The 24183-nt window shown below is 40.0% G+C and overlaps 1 protein-coding gene across 1 annotated transcript; it reads right to left on the bottom strand.

Moving 5' to 3' along the window:
• Positions 1 to 5817: 5817 nt before the first annotated feature.
• Positions 5818 to 23308, bottom strand: glra4b (glycine receptor, alpha 4b). Its single transcript, XM_061740938.1, has 10 exons — positions 23250 to 23308; positions 22499 to 22626; positions 21732 to 21799; positions 15072 to 15295; positions 14301 to 14383; positions 14062 to 14199; positions 12993 to 13207; positions 8765 to 8923; positions 6778 to 6873; positions 5818 to 6684 (listed from the first exon to the last, which is right to left on the bottom strand). Exons 1-10 carry the CDS (start codon positions 23306 to 23308, stop codon positions 6406 to 6408), a joined length of 1449 nt encoding a protein of 482 aa, XP_061596922.1. The 3' UTR covers positions 5818 to 6405.
• Positions 23309 to 24183: the final 875 nt, after the last annotated feature.

Genomic DNA, 24183 nt, shown 5'->3' with positions numbered 1-24183 from the left:
TTTTTTTTTTTTAATTATTATTATTCTCGTTCAGGCGGTCACATTACGAGAATAATGAGCAAGCGATTTTATTTAGAAAAAAAAAGAGAAAAAAAAGCCTTTTCGGGGTGGGGTTCGTGTTGGAGCCAGAAGCCTGAATTATGGCTCCGCGTTAAATCGACGCAGAGCCTACGCCGTACGGCGCGCGTCGCCGTGTACCCTACGCCAAGCGCTCTGCGTTGGTGTGACGCGGAACCATAAATCAGCGTAGAATCATATGACCCGAGGCGCTGCCACGTCTCCAGCCGGTGGTGGACGCTGTGGCGGAGGGTCACCGCAGGACCAGCCCTCTGCCGACAAGGGAAAGCACATTATTGATAACTATAGTGTAAGTGCTTAAATATAATAATAATGTTGCCGTTTTATGCCTCTGGCAAAAAGAAAAAGAAAAGGGATCTTTTGCTTGGGTCTAAAAAAAACAAACAAGCCAGTTTTTGTGCATCTTCCACCACATTTTTGCATATTTTAAGCAATATGTTCATCATAAAGTTATTGTACATTCTGTTTTCTACAGTCTAAATACGTGGCAGAGCTAATTGGTTAAAAATAAAAAGCATTAGTCGAAAACAGATTTCACATCATATCCTAAAAATGACATTTCCAGGTTCTGATATGTAACACGCCGTTACCCTGATATCATGTTTGATTTCCCCATCTGTCTTGGTTATTACTTATTTATTTACTTGTTACTTATCTTATTCATATTTACTTATTTTAGCTCTTTAGGTTTTACCCCCCCCCCCCCCTTTTTTTTTATGTATATACTTTTTATTTTTATTTATTTATTTAATTAACTAATTTTATTATATATATATATATATATATATATATATATATATATATATATATATATATATATATATATATATATATATATATATTAATGTTATTTTTTGTTACTTTTCTACTTTGGTTTGTCTGTGTGGAGAGTGTGTTCCATGTTTTGGGTGGTGTTTAAAAGAGGGTGCATATTTCTGTAATGTTGTTTAATTCTTGACTGTCTGACCCTTTGAAATCAATAAATATACTTTATAAAAAAAATCATATCCTAAAAATTAACATATCTAAAATAAAATAAAAAGTCACATATTTCCCACTTACTATGACAAACAAATCATTTCAAATCTTGCAGTGTTACTCAGACCGTCACACTGATGTTGGATAGTTTTTATGCTGATCAGCACAAGTATAATTTGGGGTGTCCTGCGTTGCACACATGGTTGCAGAATTAGTCATTTGTCACGTCATGTCTAACCGTGGAAGTAGCGCCCTCTTGTGGATACAAAGATAAACCCAGCTTTCGCAATGCAAAGCCTTGCACAAAACAATCATTGCACTGAAAAACCCAGGTTTGCATAATGCAGGCACAACTCCTAACATGCCACCAGTGTGATCTGTTAAGGTGGAGCTCTTGGACACAGATGAAAATTCACAGCTGGGTGAGTATTCAAAATAGTCAGATATGTATAAAATGAAAAGATATCAAATTGTTGTTTTTTTTTTCTAAAGATATTTACTAGTGTCCACAAACTTTATAAAAGCTCAGTACTATGGTAATTTTTTTTTACGATTTTTGTATTCGCCACGACTGTTTTATGCACAGTTTTAGTGTTGATGTATGCAGCTGGTGTTCCTTTGGCGTATGCACGTGGCAGCCTCTGCTTAAATAAAATATTTATGTGACTGTTTTATTTAATGACAAGATTTATTTTTAAAATGGGAGGTTTCTAGCTAAAGGGTACTCTCTCCGGGGTATTTGCATACAGTTTTGTAGCTCTCAGAGTCAGGTAACAAGCAAATCAATGCAAGAGCTTAAGGAATGGTAAATGCTGTGGCATGTTTAAAGCTTCTGAGCAGCATTAGGATGATGATACTCTTGGATGAGAGCGGGATTAATTATAAGAAAATATCAAGTGAAAGTAATTCGGTGCTTCTGTGATGATTCTGGCTCTAGAGATGCTCATAATTTGAAAACTGGATTATAATAAAGCTTCCAAATGAGGTGTAATCCTTCGGTTTGTTGTTGCACTTTCAGAGACTCAACACACTTCCTCAGATTAAAAATTCAAAAGAAATGCTGTAATTATGCAGGTAAATATTTTGAGAAAAACTCAGTATTAAACTATATCTTTATTTAAGACGTACCATTAAAGGCTTCCAACAGTACACATATGCACTTTGTTGTCATGAGCAGATTCAGCTGAGCCTTTTTAAATACTGTTGTAACTGTTCAACACCCGTTCTGGGAGAACTTGGTAAACGTCGAGTACTATTTTAATGCAAGTTTAACCACTCCAAAGTCAAGTGAGCCATCCAAGATCACAAAACTTAATTCGTTTGAAATTTGTTAATATAATTTTTATTCTGTGTTTCATTTAAATAAAAATTTATTATAAACAACTTTTCACAGCATTTTGGTGTCTGTTATTTTATTTTAAAAAGCAGTTCTTACTGTAAAGCATTGACTGGATATTGATGATTATGTTATTAATATTTGATCATCTGTGCCATAACATTAACTAGCATCACAGCAATTGTCCAGAGCATCTCTGGACAACATGTCTTTTGCATGTTAAAAAGAAATAATAAAAGATTGACTTGATAAGCTTCTCTTTAACAAACATATGATACTGATCCAGTTTTTATTGCAAGCGGATTTCTTGTTGGAGGGTTACACATACATTTGTAATTGATAAATACCCAATGATATAAATGAAGATATCTTTGAGAAATTGCTTTCAGTCTTAAGCAGCCTACAGTTGAATTCCCAGGTCTGTAAAAAAAAGGTGAGAAACGCATGACAGTTGCACAAGTAGAAGTCCTGATGAATATTTTGTCTCAGTGAGACTCTGAGCACGAATCTTTGAATACAGTCAATCATGACAGTCTTGTACTATCGTACAGAACTTAGTATCCCCTCTTTTATATCTGTTATTTGTTGCCTTTTTTCCTCATTAAATGTTTTAATCATTTTTAAATGTACGTTTATGTACTTGACAAAGAAAAAAGACAAAAATGTCACATTTTATATATATATATATATATATATATATATATATATATATATAAAAAATAATACTGTATATATAAATAAAATGAACAATGTGGGAAATACTAAGTACGTCCTCACATAGAATTTTACATGGTAGGTTGCAAAAAAGCGGCAACATCCAGTTTTGTGCTTTGAAACAAACCAGGAAGTGCAGAAGTGCAGCTCTTTGAATGACCACATTTGCTTATTTTTGCATTAAAAATAGTCAGTTGCTCCAAATATGGTGCCATGCAGAGCAACAGAAAAACAATAGGCAAATTTCAGAGTTCAAAAGGTTTCACGAAGGCTGTAGGCAACAACACAGGTGGGTTGTCCAGTTCTTTTTATACCGTCTACGGCTGCAGCCAGGTGCTGCTAATTATCAACCCCTGATGAATTTATTAGCAGCAGATGTTTTGCCAGAAAGCTGTTCTGGAGAACTCAGGTGTGTCTTAACACTACTAAGAGGGAAAGACGTAAGCAGTGGCCTTAAAGAAATAAAAAAATGGAAGCAGCAATTGCTTATCAGTCAACAAAAGGATTATGAAACCGTTTTCCACACAAATCTGGAGTTCAAAAGTCAAGTGTGCGAAAGATTATTCACAAATGAAAAGCATTCAAGAAAGTTCCCAGAAGTCGATGGTCCAGCAATGTTGTAAAGATGAGTGGGTCAAAATCCCTCCACGACAACGTGAGACTGTTAAAGTAAGTAACAAGTTAACGCTGGTAGAGTTGAATCTGCTAGCTACAGTATTATATTATTATGGGGGTATTTAGTATTTCCCACAGATTTTATTTGATTTTTTTCTTGTTTTAAAGGAGCATGAGGCAGGATTTATGAAAAAAATGCGTATACGTTTTAAGTTTTCTAGTAATAATGTCAGATGAAGCGTTCCAAACCAAAAAGAATGAGCCCTCTAGTGCAGCGGTTCCCAAACTTTTTTAGCCGCGCACCCCCTTCTATGTCTCAACCCGGTTGACGCACCCCCGATCCCCCATCCAAAAATGTGATGCTTTTTTTTTTAGTTTTTTGCTATGGTCTTACTAACATGTTGTATTCTAAATCTAGGCTATTAGTATGTAATCATGATGTTCAAAATAAAAAATCTTATTTTTGCATGTAAAACCCCCGTCAGGGGATGTGTCGCGGCAGCTGGACTGTTAAACCTAAATTATGGTTCCGCGTTATATCGACGTAGGGTACGCGGCGACGCACAACGTACGGTGTGCGTCGCCGCGTACCCTACGTCATAGGCTCTGCGTTGGTGTAACACGGAACCATAAATCAGCCTTCAGACAACTCATCAAACGGAGGGTGGATGGCGGACATGAGTTCCCGTCCGTTATTGAAGTCTTAGACTCCTGCGACAAAGATGTTTTATCCAAGATTAACTGTTTGCATCGTATTCTGATAGCATTGCCTGTTACAAGTTGCTCCGTGGAGCCTTTTTTAGTCGTCAACAGGAGCCAGAGCCGTCAGAGCGACGACGCTCACAGAGAGACTGAGGAGCCTCTCGTTGCTCATCTTTGAAAAAGATTTGAAATGTGCATTTTCTGTATTTAACAGTGTTTGTGTGTAATGTATATGATTAATAACAGCAGCACGTCATTATAGGCGCTTCTCTGCTCCTTCACCCGCCCCCCTCTCTCCTCCCCGACACACTGCAGCTCCAATGCGCGCCCCCTCGAGCACGCGCTGGAGCGCGAGTGTTTTGGATTGACGGTAACTTTATGGAGAGGTAGAAAAAAAGAAGAGAGGAAGAGAGAAAGAATCGAGTGATTGACTGTTCCTTGCAGAAAGAAACTTGCCACTGAGGCGACTATTTGGCTTAAGGTTGGCCTGATGTTTTTATAATAAAACCATCAGGCCGTTTTCTGCATTTTCTGCAAAACGAATAATGCAAAGTACAGATCACGTCATTGGCACCCCCGAATAGAGCTTTGCCACCGAGGTGGCAAAGCGCATGTGGAGTGCGCTCTGAATTTGGGCACACCTCTACCAGCTTTATAGGTCTGGGTAATGTACTCGCAAATAGTGTAACAGTCTTTGTGAGGAAATATCTATTGTTCTCTTTGCACCTCCAAAACAGACAAACAGTTGTTGCGTCTGTCTCATGGAAGGTGCGCTCCTAAACCCGAATCGCGCAAACCCGAAGCGTGCACATGATGAGATGAGGCCTCTCCTCCTCCATTTGCACAAATTGATGAAACCAAAACAAACTAAGCAAACGTAATTCATTTGGTAGATAGAGTCCAGTTACTACAGAATAGCCTACAGTTCAGTTGAACGTTACACTCCCCGAAAAAGTGTCGGGTCTGACACCTCCACAGCATTAATTATGCAGGGCAGGCTGCAAGAGTGCGGATGGGTTTTATTATAATTTACACATTGGCGGGCGTTACAGACGTGCATTTTGAATAGCCTGCATTTATTTATTCATTAAAATTACAGTTTTTGATTTTAAATTTTTACAAAAGGAAATGTTTATTTACACATCTTTATTGTGTGAAAAAAAAAAAATAATTATCAGACCGCCATTACATTTTTCATCTCGCGCACCCCCTAGAGGCAGCTTGCGCACCCCTGGGGGTGCGCGCACCACACTTTGGGAATCCCTGCTCTAGTGTATCTCTCTGTTGCCTTGAACAGGCTGTGTGCTGCAAAATGTGATGCAATTCTGGGCCCGAATTTCCCGCGCTGTCCTGCGGATGTAACGTCAAATGACGCTGCATGCGCGTTCTCCCGTGTCGACTTCGCTGTTGGCTGCAGTACCCCCGACGGTCGTCGTGGCGCTAATGAGTCTCATTTCTTATTCTTGCCTCATGCTCCTTTAACTTTATTTTGTTAAGTTATTTGTTGCTGCTGTTTCAAACTGTATTTGTTTAATACTGAGATCAATACAATCAGATGATATCTTCTGTTTTTCATGTGCACACGCTCACAGATGAAGAGGGGATACTAAGTTTGGGGGCTGAGAACGTAATAAAAAGTATGAACCCGGTTGTACCGTGGTCCAAACACGAGAGAAGCGACAGTGACTTCACACACAAAAATGCTCTCCTCAAAGTGGGTCCAACAGAACACAAACACAGTAAACAAATGTGTAATTTTCAGAGCGTTAGTGCTAATAAAAAGTGCTTTTCTTTAGAGGTAATAAAACTTTAAAACTGCTGGACGGTTCCTGGTCCTGGAGTTTCCCAGCGGCGCTGCTGGACATGCAGTCACAACGCATCCTGCCAGGTTTAGCTGAGGACTCTCAGTCTGTAAATGTTTTAGTAAAGAGAGCAGAGCTGAAAGTATCCAGCGTGTCCTCTGTGTGGTCCTCTGTGTGTTTTCACAACGTGGCCTGGACAGCCTGGACATCCTCGTGTCGTAGGACTTTGTAGGTGAGCCAGTAGAGGACGTTGAACATGAGGAAGCTCATGGGGAAAACAGCCCGGGAGATGGTGTCGATCCTTTTCGCCCGTTCCACGAAGCGCCGTCGGATATCATAGAAACCCAACCCAGGAGGTAAATCAGCGAAGACTGGCGTCGCATCCATCTCTGGCGCGGTTCCCGCTGACAAGAGTCCAAAACTCTGGAAGAGAAACCCCTGCTGCGCCAGCTCCTCCTCCTGGTGGACACAAGACGAGAAGAACAGCGCTCAGCGAGTGGGTTTGAACCCTCGACTGCATCGTGTCTGATGGAGTAAAGCAGCTGTACATACCCTGGCGCAGGCGCTGCACCGCTGCGTGACATTCCCAGGAGCAGCGTTGCTTCCTGGTGTGTTGTTTCCTTTCACTTTGCTGTCACCACTTCCCTGCTGATGATTAACACAGCACATGGATACAACCATCAAACCGGATGAACAGACTGAGCAAACTCATGGGGAAGGAAGAGTCTGTTGTTGGCTCTAAGCTGGTCACCCTGGAGGAGAGGATGCTATTAAAACAGCTGGCTATCATGGACAATCCCTCTCATCCTCTCTACAAAACACTGGAAGGCTGAAGAGCAGCTTCAGCAACAGCCTCATCCATTCTCGCTGCTCTAAGGAACGATACAGGAAATCCTTCCTATCGACTGCATTTAAACTATATAACTCATCCACCTGTCAGAGCCACGATCAACACACACCTGGACTGAATCTTCCCGTCACCTTGCACTCTGACTCTTGCCACAACACCATAACTATTTATTTATCTTGTGTTTTTCTTCAAGTGTCCTTTATTTTCTACCTCAGTTTTGTTTTTAATTCTATTGTATTTATACCGGATGGCTATGACAACAAAATATCCCCTTGGGATGAATAAAGTCATCTATCTATCCATCCATCCATCTATCTATCTATCCCTCCATCCATCCATCTATTATCCCGCACGTCCGACGAGTGGAGCGGACCCCGCGCGCACCGAGACGCCGTGATAGGCTCCGTTGACCAGGGCGGGATCGCCCGGCTGCTGCACGCTGCACCCCTGTCTTTTATTTCAGAGTCGAAGGAGAAGAGAGAGAGACGAGAGACTGCTTGGACAGAAAGCTCCCGACAGAACCCGCAACCCAGATCCAGAATCCAGAGGAGACGGGAGGCTGGGTTTGGGCGATCAGTCAGTTAGAACGGTGTAAAGCTGAATTTATGTTTAATGAGATTACTGTATGCGTATTACTGTACATTATCATTATTGTGTTCGTTATTGTGTTTATTATTGCTTTGATTCCTTTTACCTTCCAAGCATTTAACGTTTAAGTTTCATTTTTATTGATTGTTGTTTTTCTTAATTAATGGTTTTATAATGATGTAGTGTGCCATCAGGATTTATTTGGGTATTTATTTACATCTGCTTTGATACCTGTATGTAAATAAATTCTGATTGATTTTTAATGAGTGGTTTCTGTTGTTTCATGCAATTTTGGTCACATTCTGATTTTTTGACAGAGCTCAGTGCTTGAACTGCACGCCTTCAATTGTTATTCTGTAAGTGATAGTAAGATTTACTGTTCTGCAGAATAATCCTAATCATCTGAGACTGATTTTCTGCTGTTAAGTTATCATTTCCCTGCTTAAGGAACAGGGTGGTGCCCCGAGGATCTTTTTATCATTTTTGATAATTCAATTTGATAAATAGTCGACTTTATTAATTATTAATAATTCTTGAATAAAATTATTAATAACCCTTCGATAACTGATCAGCTTAGCTAACCCGCTGTGGCACAACACCTATCTATCCATCAATCCATCCATCCATCCTATCTATCATCAATATATCTATATATCAATCTATCTATCCATCTCCATCAATATATCCATCCATCCATCCATGTGATCAACATGTTTACAGCTTCTTCTTTAATGGTGTTTGTTGCATTAGATTATGCCAAGAATAAAAGGTAGGCTATAAATATTAAAAAGTATTCACGTTTCCTGCGGCTGCCGTCACACTACTTCATTTTAAGAAATTATTTATATTCGAAGGCTTATTGGCCTATTTTTATCTCCACTATATTCTTCCCATGATAACCGACAGAAGATGCTGAGAAACCCCCGTGAAGACTGGAGTTAGGTGACTTGAATTAGCTGCAGGTCAGTGGCGCCTGGCTTCACCAGCAGCACCGCAGCGCGCAGCTCAACTGTTGCTCCTGCAGAGCCGGGAATCGCAGGGAATCGCAGGGAATCGCAGGTGACAGCCGCCCCAGGCGCCGAGGGGGCGGCCTGCACTCACCGCTCGCTGTCGCTGCTGCTCCTTCAGCTTCCTCCTCAGCCTGAAGAACTCCTTGTGCTGCCGAGAGACGAAGTTGACGGCTGCATACTCCAGCAGTGCAGCGAACACGAACAGCAGACACACGGCCATCCAGATGTCTATGGCTTTGACGTAGGACACCTGCAGAATCGTGGGAATAAAAATCACCTGGTTTCATGACACGTTTGGGCAGGAAGATGTGGGCTTGAGTTGTGCAAAAGTTCTTTTGATCCAATGTTTTTGTGTAAGAATATCATAAAATATTCTACGTGTAGTTTTTTTATTTTACTGTAGGCTACTGATTTTTATTGAACAAAATGAGGCATAAAATAACCACAGTAGTAAGTACCGCATTACCACTTACACAGGATTTAAGAGGGTAAATTGCAGCTGTGTGCATCTAATTATCATTTAAGCAGATGATTTGTTGCAGGGGCGTCAATTGGGTATGGTAAGTTACGGCAGCCGCCACACCTCAGCTTCAAGGGAAAATGTAAATGTTTTTTTTTTTTAATACATTTATGGAATTACTCTGTGTCTATTTGTATTGATTATTCTATTACTTAATACATATAGAATAACTACAAATGCAAATCAGAACATGATTGATTTCACTAGTTACTGCAAAAACTGAAAATCTTAACAAGAATATTTATCTTATTTCTAGTTAAAATGTCTAATTTTTAGTCAAAGAAAATCTCATTACATTTAAGACAAGATTCAAAAACAACCATTTTCACCTGTTTCAAGTAGATTTTCACTTAAAATAAGTAGAAAAATCTGCCAGTGGAACAAGATTGTTTTGCTTGTAATGAGAAGATAAATCTTGTCCCACTGGCAGATTTTTCTACTTATTTCAAGTGAAAATTTACTTGAAACAGGTGAACATGGTCAAATAACAAGTTATCTTTCTGGTGATGACTCTTGTTTTAAGTGTAATTAGATTTTTTGACTAAAAATTTGACATTTTAACTAGAAATAAGACAAATATTCCTTTTTTTTTGTTTTTGCAGTGAGCGAGACTGCATTTGAAAAAGTTCCAATTTTCTTGACCACACAGATAAGCTACATAAACTTCTGTGATGAGTATTTGCTGGACGTGTTGATTGATACCCTAGTTAAGTTCTGTGACTTGTAACCTTGCCATACCTTAGCTTCCACTGAATTGATGCCACTGATTTGTTGATGTGGAGTATTCAGGTGTGTGTTAACACAATGCCAAGATGGAAAGATACAAGCAATTTTCTTAGAGAAGCTGCTGCACAGAAATGTGGAAAGAGCTTTTAAACCATTTTCCAAACAATTTGGAGTTAGTTTTACTGTAAGAACTTTTTTTTTGTTACAAGTGTAAAGCATAGGAGACTTGTAATCTTGTAATCTTCCCTGGGGGAACTGACCAGCAAATTTACTTCAAGTGTAGGTTAGAGTCCATAATAGCACATTTAGAGGACCACATATATATATATATATATATATATATATATATATATATATATATATATATATATATATATATATATATATATATATATATATATATATATATATATATATATATATATATATATATATAGTTTGTCTATTGTGTCTTCCAAAACAACAAGGAAGCATGACGGAGGATCATGAAACTGCATTTGAACAAACAAGAAGACTTCTGGAGCAACGTCCTATAAATAAATGAGATCAAAATGGAGTTGTTTGGCCTCAACGTCCGCTGCCAAAACTTAGTATTTCAGCTTAAAATACTTTGTACCCGCTGTAAAACACAGCGGTGGAGGGCTGACGTTTTGGATTGTGTTGCAGCCACAGGACCTGGGCATCCAGCCACGAACAAGTCTATGTATCAGAGTATTCTAGGTACTTGGATAAAGATCTCAAATACTCCAGCAATCCCTGAAAAATAGGAAAGATGAGGTTTTGGAGCGGCTTTGTTAAAGTCCAGACCTCAACTCGTGAGAGGGAAATGATGTGCCAGGACCTTAAGTGAGCTGTGTATAAGAAAATCCAACAAAAACTGTGAAGAAAAATGGGAAAAAATTCCTCCACAACGTCAGAGTTTATAGAATTTTTTTAAAAAAAAGGAAAAAACTATTGTTACTAAAGGTGAATCCACAAGGAATTGAAGGTATTTACTATTGGCAAAGTGATTTCTCTCCTCTTCCCATTTGTAACATAAATAGCATGGTTTATATATTAAAAAAAGATAGTCTTTTTGTTTATCTGATGTTAAACGTGCCCAAATAAGAACCAATATGATCTGATGGTTTTTATTATGATTTAATTTGCAAATTTTTTTTGTCCGACAAATACATTTTAGGTTTTTTAATTTCTGACATGTTCCAGCGATTCTTATGTTTTCAGACGCACACAAACAGGATTGTAAGCAGGAGCACTTAACTTTCACTCTCACTTGTAAAGGCATCTTAAGGCTCTGACATGCGTTTAAGCCCCCCCCTTTTTTTTTTTACCTCAAATAAGGAACAGCAAAATTACCCAGGTGGCCTGCAGCATTTTGAATAAAAGCTTCATGCATCAGAAAGATGATTACATGATTAAGAGAATCACAGAGCAAGGTGTTAAGTTATTATATCACCTTCTGTTTGGTGACTTCAATGTCGATCTTGATTGGCTGTATCAGACAAGCTGTTTTAAAAACTTAAAATTTGAATGTTAACATGACAAAATATGAGAAAAAGGTTCCAGAGTAATACCTTGTGTCAGTTGCTTTAATTGGGGTAATGTAACGAGCTCTGCACATGCTACACCAGGGTTCCCCCCCTTCCAGCCCCCGGGGACACGTTCCTGCATGTTTTCGATGTTTCCCTGCTCCAAAAACACCTAATTCAAATGAATGAGTCATCAACAGACATGTGCAGACCTCGCTGACCCGCTGATGATGATCTCTTTATGTGTGTCAGGTGTGCTGAAGCAGCGAAACATCTAAAACATGCAGCACAGCCGAGCCTCCAGGACTGGAGCTGGGAAACCCTGTCCTGCACTATTACCACACAGACCCTTTATTACACAGTCTAACGGTGATTTTCCCTGACTGCAATGGACTAGAAATGCTTTTCTTAAACTGGAAATGGATCTGGTAACCTCTGCAAACGGGGATCATCTGGGCCGGATTTGCTGAAGATTTTTCCTAGCATCTATTCTGGCAGGAACTAAGATCTGGCGGCGTTTCGACTCTGCTTGGCCCAACAGAAACAAAAAAAAGAAAGAAAACAAAGAAAGAGGACAGCGCCAAATGTCAAAAGTTGTACCATATGGATGTAAACGCTGCCAGAGACTCAAGAGACAAAAGAAAAAGTATAAACTGTTCATCTGATTTAAGTATGTTATTTATTTTTCCCCTGAACTGCTGCATTGTATTTATCTTTTATGCATTTGGCATATCCAGGCGCAGCAACGTCCAATAATATTTAGGGCCGTATGAAGTTGGGACAAAATAAAATGAGTTATAATAACAACAACAGCCCAGTTTATATTTGAACCCCAGTCTCTCTGAATTCAATGATCATTTAACCATTTTTCTTGAGCTGAAAGACATGTGTTATGTATTAGACACGAGTCTCTGAAAACGTACAGGAAGCCAAATTGTGGAATATATTTCTGTCCAGGATTGTGAGAATAGGTCTACGTCACCTTAAAATGCTGAAGAATCAGATCAGAATACAAACATTAATCAGAAAACGAGTGGAAAGAATTAAGGAATTAAAGAGAATTGGACTAATTGTGTGAAGGAAAAGGTTGAAACGCTCCACTGCTGATGTTGAGAGGACCTCATATGAGAAGCACATTTATGCCTGAGCGGCTGAATCGATGAGTTAACATCGATTACGGGATATGTGCACATGTGCGGCATGTGTTTCCAGAAGTCATCCAGCTCAGTCCGCAGCTGGAAGAGGCAACCAAATAATTTATCATCAGAAGTGCCTGGTTCTGATTTCTCTCCTACCGCTGCTCATTTTAGTGTGATTCTGAACTCACATCCTTAAACTTTTCCTTAAAGGGGACCTATTATGAAAAACGTGTTTTTTCTTGCTTTAACATATATAAAGTGGTCTCCCCTCAGCCTGCCAACTCAGAGAAGGAGGAAAGCAACCAAATTCTGCAGTGTTTGTACAGCCCGCCCGGAGCATCAGATAATTCCTAATAACAGTGAATATTTACAGAGTTTTTTTTAATTTAATGATTTCTGCCTCACCTTGGGCAGGGAGGCCCTGGACCCCGAGCTCTGTGTGGTCATGGTGAGCACCGTGGTGATGCCCAGACCCACTCTGGCGGGAGCCGCATCCATGTTGATCCAAAACGACACCCAGGACAGGATGACGGTCAGCAGGCTCGGTATGTACATCTGGATCAGGTAGTAGCCCATCTGACGCTCCAGGTAAAATTTGACCTCAATGCAGGTGAATTTGCCTGACCACAGAAGGAGAGGTACAAGCCGGCAGAGTCAGAAGGAGAGGGTTGGAAGTAAGTGCAACGATTGCAAGATGCCAGCCGCGGGATGAATGAATGAATGAAGTTTATTCAGTCATTGCAACACAAAACAACACCAAAAAAAACATTGTACACAGCATTAACTTTTCATACAAAACCAAAAAAAATGTGTTGAACAATAACTGAAAAGGCATAGGCAGAAGCAAACTGCTTATAAAAGCCTATCCTATAGTACCAACTTTCTATTTTTGGCTACCGACCTCCAGAAAACCAAAAAGAGAATAGAAAAGCAAAGAAACAACAAAAGGCAAAGAAACAATAGAAAAGCAAAGAAACATTAACAGATGGTCAATTGCACTTATAAGCTTCAAAAATAGCTTTACAAACCATTTTCTTAAATACAACAAAAGAATGACATGTTTTTAAATTTATGTTGGCATCATTCCAGAATTTAACTCCAACGATGGAGACACATCTCCTTTTCATACCTTTTTTAGCCATTTGTACTGTGAAATTACAGACACCTCTAAGATTGTAACGAGTCTCCTGAATTGAAAAGAACCTCTGTATTGGGTCAGGGAGCATTTTTGATTTTGCTTTAAACATAATTTGCATGATTTTAAAATAAAACAAATCATAAAATTTAATAACATGAGAATTTAGAAAAAGTGGATCTGTGTGAGCGTAGTAATTAGCCTTATTGATGATACGTATGGCTCGTTTTTGAAGTTTTATTATTGAATTTAAGGTGGTTTTAAAGGTGGATCCCCACAATTCCACACAGTAAGATAAATAGGGAACAATCAATGAGTAGTAAATCAATGCTGCTGTACCTGTGTTGTAGTGCTTGGTGCAGTAACCCAGACCTTGCTCCTCCTTTAGCACGAACTGAGGGAGCATCAGGTCATCGGCTACCTGCACCGCTCCAACGTCCAGCCACTCGAAAATCAGATCATTCATGGTGTAGCCAACTACACAGGGAGAAAAGACAGGGGGGGGGGCATTAAATTTGTGCAGGATAGAGCTGCTCAATCTCTTTATGTCTCAGCCTGCTTTTAAAAGATGAACTCACAGCTCTCGAGCTGCATCGTACACGTCTGGCTGTCCATGGGGAAGTTTTTCAGATCCATGGGGCAGGAGAGTGTGAGCGTCAGCCTGGAAGATAGAGGGCGAGGCCGTAAGTCGGGCTCATGCAGGGAGAGAAGGGCCTGCTACCTACATCAGACCAAAAGGTGAGTGGATGACCCAGCTAAACCATCACTTCTACTCTCCTTCTCGGCTGTCCCTCCCAGATCAAGCTGTTCAAATGTGTCTGTTAGCTGTCATCTTCTCCGTCTTTCCGTTTCACTGCACCGCACGCAAATGCAAGCAGTGACTGACAGTTTTCACAAACATGCCAGCCTCCATCGGAGAACTTGATGTATGATGGGCTGAAAACATCCCAGCATCGGGGAGGATAAATAAAACAGATAAATAAAGAGATGTCCTCCCTCCCACTACTTCACATACGTGTTGGCAAGGACCACGTTTGTAATGCATTTATCTTTTTATGTAGCTGTCACAGCTCGTGTGTCACTGCTCGCTTCCACGGCTTTAGTGCCACATTCCTGACCTGATTCTGCTTTAGCCCGCAGTTACAGTTTAACATGACCTTGTTCACAATGTGCACTGAGCAGCACCAGAACAAGCCAACTGAACTGAAGTGAGACGAAGCATGTAGTGGACCATACAGAGGGCTCCAAGAGGCAAAAGTTCATATTCCCATGAGCCCGGTGGAGACGTGAAGCGGCTGATAAAAAAGGAGCATCCGGGTGCCGGATTCGCGCGGGAGAAATCAGATCACCTGATGCTGTAGAGGACGTTCCCGTTCTGGAATATCCGGAGCAGCTTGTTGTCCGTCGTGACCTCGTGGAAGTTCGCTCCCTTCTCGTTGGCAAAGAAAAGGTCGGGTTTCCAAATGGAGTCCAGCATGGACGGGTCCAGGTCCAGGGAGTCGTCCGGGTACTCCTTGTAGGCCAGCCGTGGGTCGTTCCACTGCTGCCGGAGAAACACGTTTAGCCGGTAGTCCTACGACACGAGACACGTGATTAGAAATGCTATGAGCTTTAAATATATTCATAGAGCTTTTAGTATTTCTTTTTTTTGTCAAGTTTATTTACCTAGTTCTAGTAAAATAAAGGCATCAGGGTGATCGTACACACGGACTCTGAATGTCTGAGAAAAGTTGGCATAAACGGCAACAAGCCAACTTAAGTGCATGAAACCTGAATGACAGCAAACTCCACTTAACAATTTTGTGAATTAAATTTTGATGCATTTCGCTTAGAGGTATTTTAGAAAATGCACAAGCACTAGTTACTCTAAAGCTAAATAAATCAACAAAGCAGGCCCTCCCCAGACGGCCTCCATGTGCATCATAAATATGGGATAGTTCTTTATTTGAAGGGACGTGAAGCACAAACATGTGTTTAGAGGTGATTATTAGACGTAATCTTTAAACATGATGTTGAAGCAACATGAAGCTGGACCTGCTAGGAGAGAGGTGGGACGTGTTTCAAATGATGTGTCACATAAATTAACATCAATCTATGGAGGACAAAAACTAATATAATTAAAAATAAGAGCAGAAATATATATATATATATATATATATATATATATATATATATATATATATATATATATATATATATTTAGTTTTTCCTTTTCCTTATACGTGCATTCCTTGTTTTTACATTCCCCCGTCCTCTATTTTTATTATTTAATTATTATTATTATTATTATTATTATTATTATTATTATCATTATTATTATTATTATATTATTATTATATTTCCTATTATATTATATATCTTTGTTGGTTTTATAATGTCCCTTTGACCCCTACACCACATAGCATTAATAGATAATTTTAGAAATTCACCCATTAGACAATATTCAGTCTTCAGTGAGGCTGATTGAGCAAACAAAAAGGTGGTGAGAGCAGCATTATAATACACTGCAACCAGTTTGAGGGGTATGTATGTCTATCTCAGTGTGTCATCGCCAGGTGCGCAATAGTTTTGATTTTGGCTCGACCCTGCTTCTTCCTGTTTATTGAGCTATAGTAGAGGAGCTGCACCAGGAAGGACCGCCCTCCTCATTTGTATAATGAGGCAGAAATGCCTAAGATAAAGTAAGAAGAGGAGACGAGGGAATGTAAGGAACAAGGAATGCATGTATAAGGAAAAGGAAAAACTAAACTAAACTAAATATATATATATTTCTGCTTTTTGTTTTTTAATTATGTCAGTTTTGGTCCTCCATATTAATCAGGTCTGTTATCTTAATAAAAAATATAATAAAGGCAACAAAAGTATGTTGAGTGAATAAGAACTGAAGAAGGGTTTATTTCTCGAATAGAACCTGTTACGTTAAGAAATCCCTATAACTGTAACAGTTTGATCTAGCAGAAATAAAAAGTTGATTTTTAATAAGAAATACAGAGAAAAGCTCAAATAATCAATCAATCAGTTCTGACTGAGACGTTGCTTGTAGTTCCCAGACTGACCACTAGGTTCTGGCACCGACAGTGAGTCGGTCTCCACCAACTCCCGCGTTTAAATGTCCAATTTTGCAGCAGAAATAAACATATTTACAATGTGGTACAAAAACTCTTTTGATTGATCTACATAGCTAGATTTCACATCCATAAGAACTGTTCTGGGGATGGGATTTTTTTTTTGATTTTCATACCACATCAGAAAAATAATATAAAGCAACAAATGTATGCCTAAACAGCGTGTAGTCTTTTGATTGACGGTAGGCATAGCCATTGGATAGCTGTCATCACCTTTGCCATTATTCCCACATTGACAGCTGCTGGCTGTGGCTAACATGTCCAGCATCTTTCGCCTCGGATCAGATCAGGAGCCTTTCGAGTTGACTAATCGGACCACTAACCAACAACATCCAAAACAAGCGCTACCAGAGTTTGAATGAAAAGCAGCGGACATCTCCTCATGATTTGTGCGAGTGGAGCTCCTTGTAGCTCTGGCGGCACTCGCTTCAGATCTCGTTTTTGGTTGACACTCGACATGAGTATGTTTAGACAGATGTGATCAGAATGAAAGTAAATTAATATTAATTAGCATCAAAGATTAGCATAAACTGGACAGTCACAAGGGATTAAATAGTCAATTATGGAAAGAGTTTGATTGGAAATTAAAAATGAGATATTTTAACACTCCACTGAATATTTCTTTGTTTGTCAAGACACCTTTGATTGAAATGTGTTGGAGGAATTGTGGAGGAATTGGGGATTACACACATATCTTTTGGGATTGTCCAATAATTCAAGTGTTTTGGAAAAATGTCGAAGCAGAAATGAAAAATATTGTCAAGGTAAATGTTCCTCTGGATCCTATAGTGTATTTGTTGGGAGCTGTAGCAAAGGAAACGTATAACGCAGAACAGCGATATATACTGTGGATTTTGTTACTGATTGCCAAGAAAATGATTACTGTGAATTGGAAGGACAGTAAATCACCGACAGTAACACAGTGGAAGCAGAGACTGAAGCAGGTACAATCATGGAACAGATGACCGCAAGGCTACAGATGAAAATGGACACTTTTGACCAAAGATGGGGAGATGTTGTGTTGTATTTGGATACTGATAGAAATAGGTTGTAGTAAAAGAAGGGAAATTGTCTTAATAAGTAATCTTGCTGTCTGTATTAATGTCGACTTAATATGCACTTTTTGATTGTCTGTGTATGGGGGAAATGTTCTGTTATTTGTGAAAAAGGAAAAAATAAAAAGTTAGTAAATAGTTAGTAATAAAAAAAAAGATTAGCATAAACTAAGCCAACCAATATACACTCACCGGCCACTTTATTAGGTACACCTGTCCAACTGCTGCTTAACGCAAATTTCTAATCAGCCAACAACATGGCAGCAACTCAATGCATTTAGGACATAGACGTGGTCAAGATGATCTGCTGCAGTTCAAACCAGCATCCGAACGGGGAAGAAATGTGATTTAAGTGACTTTGAACATGGCATGGTTGTTGGTGCCAGACAGGCTGGTCTGAGTATTTCAGAATCTGGTGATCTACTGGGATTTTTACCTACAACCATTTCTAGGGTTTGCAGAAAACGGTCTGTAAAAGAGAAAATATCCAGTGAGTGGCAGTTCTGTGGACGCAAATGCCTTGTTGATGCCAGAGGTCAGAGGTCAGACTGGTTCGAGCTGATAGAAAGGCAACAGTAACTCAAATAACCACTGGTTACAACCGAGGTTTGCAGAAGAGCATCTCTGAATGCACAACACGTGGAACCTTGAGGCGGATGGTCTGAAGCAACAGAAGACCACAGCGGGTCGCTCCTGTCAGCCAAGAACAGGAAACTGAGGCTACAATTCACACATGCTCACTTAAACTGGACAACAGAAGAAGGAAAAACATTGTCTGGTCTGATAAGTCTCGATTTCTGCTGCAACATTTGTATGGTGGAATGGTGGAGTCAGAATTCGGCGTCAACAACATGAAAGCATCCTCGCTTGTATCAGCGGTTCAGGCTGGTGGTGGTGGTGTAATGGTGTGGGGGATATTTTCCTGGCACACTTTGAGCCCATTAGTACCAACTGAGCATCGCGTCAACACCACAGCCCACTTGAGTCTTGTTGCTGACCATGTCCATCCCTTTACGACCACAGTGTACCATCTTCTGATGGCTACTTCCAGCAGGATAACGACCCATGTCATAAAGCACAAATCATGGTCTGGTTTCTTGACATGACGATGAGTTCACTATTCAAATGTTCAGTCACCAGACCTCAGTCCAATAGAGCACCTTTGGGAGGTGGTTGAACGGGAGAGTCGCATCATGGATGTGCAGCCGACAAATCTGCAGCAACTCTGTGATGCTGTCATGTCAATATGGACCAAACTCTCTGAGGAATGTTTCCAGGACCTTATTGAATCGATGCCACGAAGGATTAAGGCAGTTCTGGAGGCGAAAGGGGGTCCAACCCGGTACTAGCAAGGTGTACCTGATAAAGTGGCCGGTGAGTGTAGTTGTCCAGTTCTTCTTATACGGTATTGACTAGTCTAAATCTGTACATTTATGTTAATTCAAAATACATTAAATAACTTAAACCTCATCACTTTCTCTCATCCCCAGAGTCCTTACAAACACCAGGAAACTGGACCACTTTACACCGGTCATGAAATCACTACACTGGCTTCCAGTGAGTCAAAGGATAGAGTTTAAAATCTTACTGCTGGTCTACAAACACCTGAATGGTCTTGGACCAAAATACATGCTGGATCTGTTAGTTCCTATGAAGCTCCCAGACCCCTGAGGTTCATCTGGATCTGGTTTGTTGTGGTTCCCAAGAACAAGAACCAAGCAAGGCGAGGCAGCGTTCAGTTATTCTGCTCCTCACCGGTGGAACAAACTTCCTGTAGACCTGAGGTCTGCTCCAACTGTAGATCCTTTAAATCAGGCCTAAAAACATTACTGTTTACTGAAGCGTACTCTTAAATTAAATGCTTACCTTCTGTACTCTACTGGCCTTATTTTTAACAACTTGTGCTTTTTATTATTTTACCTCTTTTCTTATCATTTTATTTGTAATTTGCTGTTTAATTGTGTCTTGCTGCTTTTAATGTTGATGTAAAGCACTTTGAATTCCCTTGTGTTGAATTGTGCTATACAAATAAACTTGCCTTGCCTCCTCTATTGTACATTAACCGTGACGGTACTAGAGACGGCAGAGCAGATCACAACTCGTCCCGTCTCATATTTGAATATTCGAGTTTGATCTGTACTTCAGCAAAATATGCCGCTACTTTGAACTATTGGATTCCCAGACTTGATGAAACACGTTGATATCACAGCTTTTGTAAAGATACAACATTTCGGTGGAATCTGTACTCATACTCTCCATTTGTACATTTCTCCAACAAGGGGTTGAGTGGAACAGTTGTTGGAGGTTTGGGACGGGAACGTCGCCCCATTCTTGACTGGTGCAGGATCTGAGCTGCTCAACAGTCCCTGGTCTTCCCTGTTGTAGTGTTTTCATGATACACCACATATTCTGAAGTTGTTGAATGCTCTGCAGGTGCTGCCAGCATGCAGAGCTTTCCTGGAAAGTCATGATTTTGTAACGGATCCAGTTCAGCATTGTCTTGCTAAAAGATGCAAGACCTCCGCACCATCAGAGATGCAGGCTGTTGAACTTCCTCTTTACTTTAGAGGACGCAGCATGCACCGTTTCCAAAGCAGAATCTCACATCTTGATTAATCTAACCAGGTTTCCATGTTTCCTCGGTATGTTTTAAATGAAGCCTGACCCAGACCAGACTGTTGCATATCTGGATCACGTTCACATGTGGCCTCTTCCGAGTATGAGAGGTTACTGCAGTGCCGCCTAAGGACACAATCATAACCAGTCAATGTTTAGGCTTGTCCCGTGCACATAGGGTTCCTTCAAATTCTCCAAATAATTTGAACCTTGAGATGTTTAAAATCATCGCAATTTTGTTGTTGTTTCACGCTTTGTACATTGAGTTTCGCAGACTGGAAAACCTCCGCTCGTCTTGACTTCTGAGAGACCCTCAAAGGTCCATTTCTTGCGCATCATGTCACTGACATTCACTGCCAATTAACCTAATTAGTCTCTAAATGTTCCTTCAGGTGTTTCTTTTTCATAGCACTTGATTTTCCGGGCTTTTCTTGCCCGTGTCCCGACTATTTCGAGATGTGCCGCTGTCATCAAATTAGAAACGAGTGGGAAAAGACACGCTTTCAAGTGTAATTTTTTAAAGTGTTAATTCAATGATGAAAATGTAGATTTATTGGATTTGCAAAAATAAGCATTATTTTTCTATTTATATGTCACAAAATTTTTTTTTACTTTTAGGAATCAGGGTTGTACTTTAATGCTAATGCTTGCATACATTGTTTGACACATGGCCTGGTATTTGTGCACTGTGGCGACTGTGAACCCAGTAAAGGGAGTGAAAACATCTTCCTCTGTTACTGAAATATAAATCTTATCTATTATGACAAGACTTTATGGAGCACATACAGTACGTGCAAAAGGAGGAATTATTTTCACTGGGTTTCCTGTGGAGCAAATAACAGTTACCACATGTTAAAAAATGTTAATTTTTGTGGATTTGGCATACATTTTATATTCAAATTTTTAATTATTTTACTCTTATTTTTTATTTCATTGTATTCTTGTATTTTGTCCTCATCTTATTTTATTTATTTTATATTTGTAATATATGCTTTTTATTCATCTGTTTTTTTACTGTAAGGCACTTTGTTTAAAACTGTGTCCTATAAAAAAGATTGAGTTGAGTTGAGTAAAAATTATCTGGTCACAAGTGGCAAGACAGAAAATCCTTCATTTGAATTATTCCCATATGCAAAAGAGGTTAGATACTTGATTATTTTGTTGTAGTCTACACAGTTTAAGACAAGGGTGTAGTAAAGGAGGGTCTGCTCACCATGGTTGTTTCAGTGATGGATCCAAAGCTGTTGATGAAGATGTTACAGGTGACGTTGACGGGGGGACCTGACAGGAGCAGAACATCACAGTAGCAGCACGACATCCTCAAAGCTTTAACATCTGCTTGTTTCATTCATTATGTGTCTCGTTGTGTCCTGATAAACACACGTATCCAAGATAAACCGCGTGAAATTGTGTTGTCACTTCCAGCACGCTCCCATTAGCGTAGTCCAACCCAAGGTTTGAATATTTCATCGATTCATTCCAAGGAGCAATCATTTATTGATTCTGCTTTCGTTACATTAGTGTATTTATAGATAATCGTTCGGGATTTACCCAGCAAGCACTAAGAAGAGGATATAGAGCAAGTATGAAATAAATATGACATGCAACTCCAGAGGCTGAAGGCGAAGTGTGTCAGAGAGAATCTGGACTGACTGAAGACTGGACTGAAATGGGCCTGTGGGGTAGAAACGAGGGTGACGGGGCTTTTCTGGCAGAACAAACTTTGATGGAGAAGTCAAGAAATCCGGCACCCACGGCTGTGGGTCAACATATAAACACACGACACAAATAAAAAAATAAAGAAAAAGGCATCCTAGCCTGCAGTGCCTCTCACTTTTACCCCATCTGTGATGATTTGTGCTACTTGACCGCTCAGATTGTTCTGCAAATTGAGCAGCACGCAGGGAGGGCGCGGCAACGCGGCAGAGCGGCAGCGCGGCAGAGCGGCAGAGCGGCAGAGCGGCAACGCGGCGAGCTCACCTTTGAAATTGGGTCTGATGCGCGCGTCGTAGCCGGACGTGCGTCCCATCAGCTTGTCCAGAAAGTCCGACGGAGAGGGGGGCTTGGGAGCCCTGCTGGGGAACTTCATCTCTTTACAGAGCACAGACCTGCCAGGTGGTGCCAAGAACAACTGACATTGTGATTTTCTGTCATTTATAACACATAATATCCTTAATCTGACTTTGGAAAAAGTCCCAATAGTTCAATACTGTGTGCAAATCTAATATTCTGAAGGAACTGACCCTTTACTTGATCATGGTAGATAAAGATAAAGATGCCCCGCTTACTCATATTCTCAGGAGGCATCACACAACTTCTGAATGTCTTTAAAAAACAGAGCCAGCACTTGTCAAAATTACACCTGTTTTTAAAACAAAATATTCATTTTTCATGGTTTGACATCAGGACAGTTAAACTTCTGGGTTCTCAATCTTTTTTTTTTATTTAAACAAACCTTTTAAAAGTTTCAATCATAATCTGTGATTTAAACTATTTCCTTCATTCTTTTATTTGAGCAGTACAATTCAAACCTTATTTCTTCCTCCTCTAAGTGAACAATAATGCTTAAAAGCCTCTTGGACAAAGAAGCACTCAGTCCGTTTACTCCCCTATCGTTATCTACAGGCAAGTGTCAAACCTTATTAACTGAAGTCTGCACACAGTCGAATAAACATGCAGCCTTAATATTATGCTCACTTAAAAGACGCTCAAAATTAAAATGATTTCTTACCTGCCTTGCAGAAACATTGCGCATGAAGCCCACAGCAAACATAGGCGATGCAGTTGCATTCTTAATTAGTAGAAAAATAAATGAGCTAAAACAGCAAGAAGGGAAAGAAAAAGCAGAAATGTGGAGAACTTGTTGTTGCTGGTGCGGTCAGGCTTTCTTCTGGGCTCGGCTGAGCATCCCTCCCTCCGTGCAGGTGTAAAATACAGGAAGATGCTGCTGTATAATTCAAAATCCCAGGGAACTTTTTTTCTTTTTTTTTTTTCTCCTGTCTGTGTTTGAGTGGATGACTTCAAGCTTGAGCTCTTCTTTATGGCCATGTGAATGCTGAGAGAATAACTGCAAGAGTATTTAAAGAGACAGCACTCTTTAGATGGCCAAGTGGCTCCACGCCGCTCTGCATCTGTTTGCGTTTTTGTAGAAAAATTAGAGACTCCGACCGACGTCTTTTATCTAATATCACATGCATTTGCTTAGAAAGGAACTCTAGGATTAAATTGTTTTGCAACATTTTTGCAGCTCTCAGGTTAATGCTAATTAACACGCTTTACTTAAGTCATTATCAAGTAAAAATAAGCTATTTCATTAATTCAGAAGTTGTTTTTCTTCATTTAGAATGACGCCTTTATGGATATGAATATGAGGGCTGGGAATACTTATATTCATTCAAAAGTAACACATTTCATCAAGCGCCAGGGGTTATATCTTCTAGCAGCACCGGCCAAAATCTCTAGTTAAATTCTAATTTTAACGACGCCAGATGAATTCGAATACAAATGTGGAGCTCATGTTTATTCCTCCCTACAGAGGGGGCGGCAGCTCAGCCATTTATTCATGTAAAATTAATGTCAGCGAATGCGACGGGACGCTACGGCTGCACGTGTCCGCCTCACACTTGAAAGCCCCTTCTACACTTTGCTCCAGAGCCCACAGTGTC

The sequence above is a fragment of the Cololabis saira genome, chromosome 14, assembly GCF_033807715.1.
Source record: "Cololabis saira isolate AMF1-May2022 chromosome 14, fColSai1.1, whole genome shotgun sequence".
Classification (NCBI taxonomy): Eukaryota; Metazoa; Chordata; class Actinopteri; order Beloniformes; family Belonidae; genus Cololabis; species Cololabis saira.
The sequence above is the reverse complement of the archived record's forward strand: the minus strand, read 5'-3'. Positions and strand labels throughout refer to the sequence as shown.

What these genes read in the sequence shown, in the direction of transcription:
- glra4b (XM_061740938.1), bottom strand. Translation starts at nt 23,308, where the DNA reads ATGCAACTGCATCGCCTATGTTTGCTGTGGGCTTCATGCGCAATGTTT. An exon ending in CACCAAGCACTACAACACAG is followed by an intron (nt 13,208 to 14,061) that starts GTACAGCAGCAT and finishes TTCTGTGGTCAG; the next exon opens with GCAAATTCACCTGCATTGAG. An exon ending in AGCAGCAGCGACAGCGAGCG is followed by an intron (nt 6,874 to 8,764) that starts GTGAGTGCAGGC and finishes GTTAATCATCAG; the next exon opens with CAGGGAAGTGGTGACAGCAA.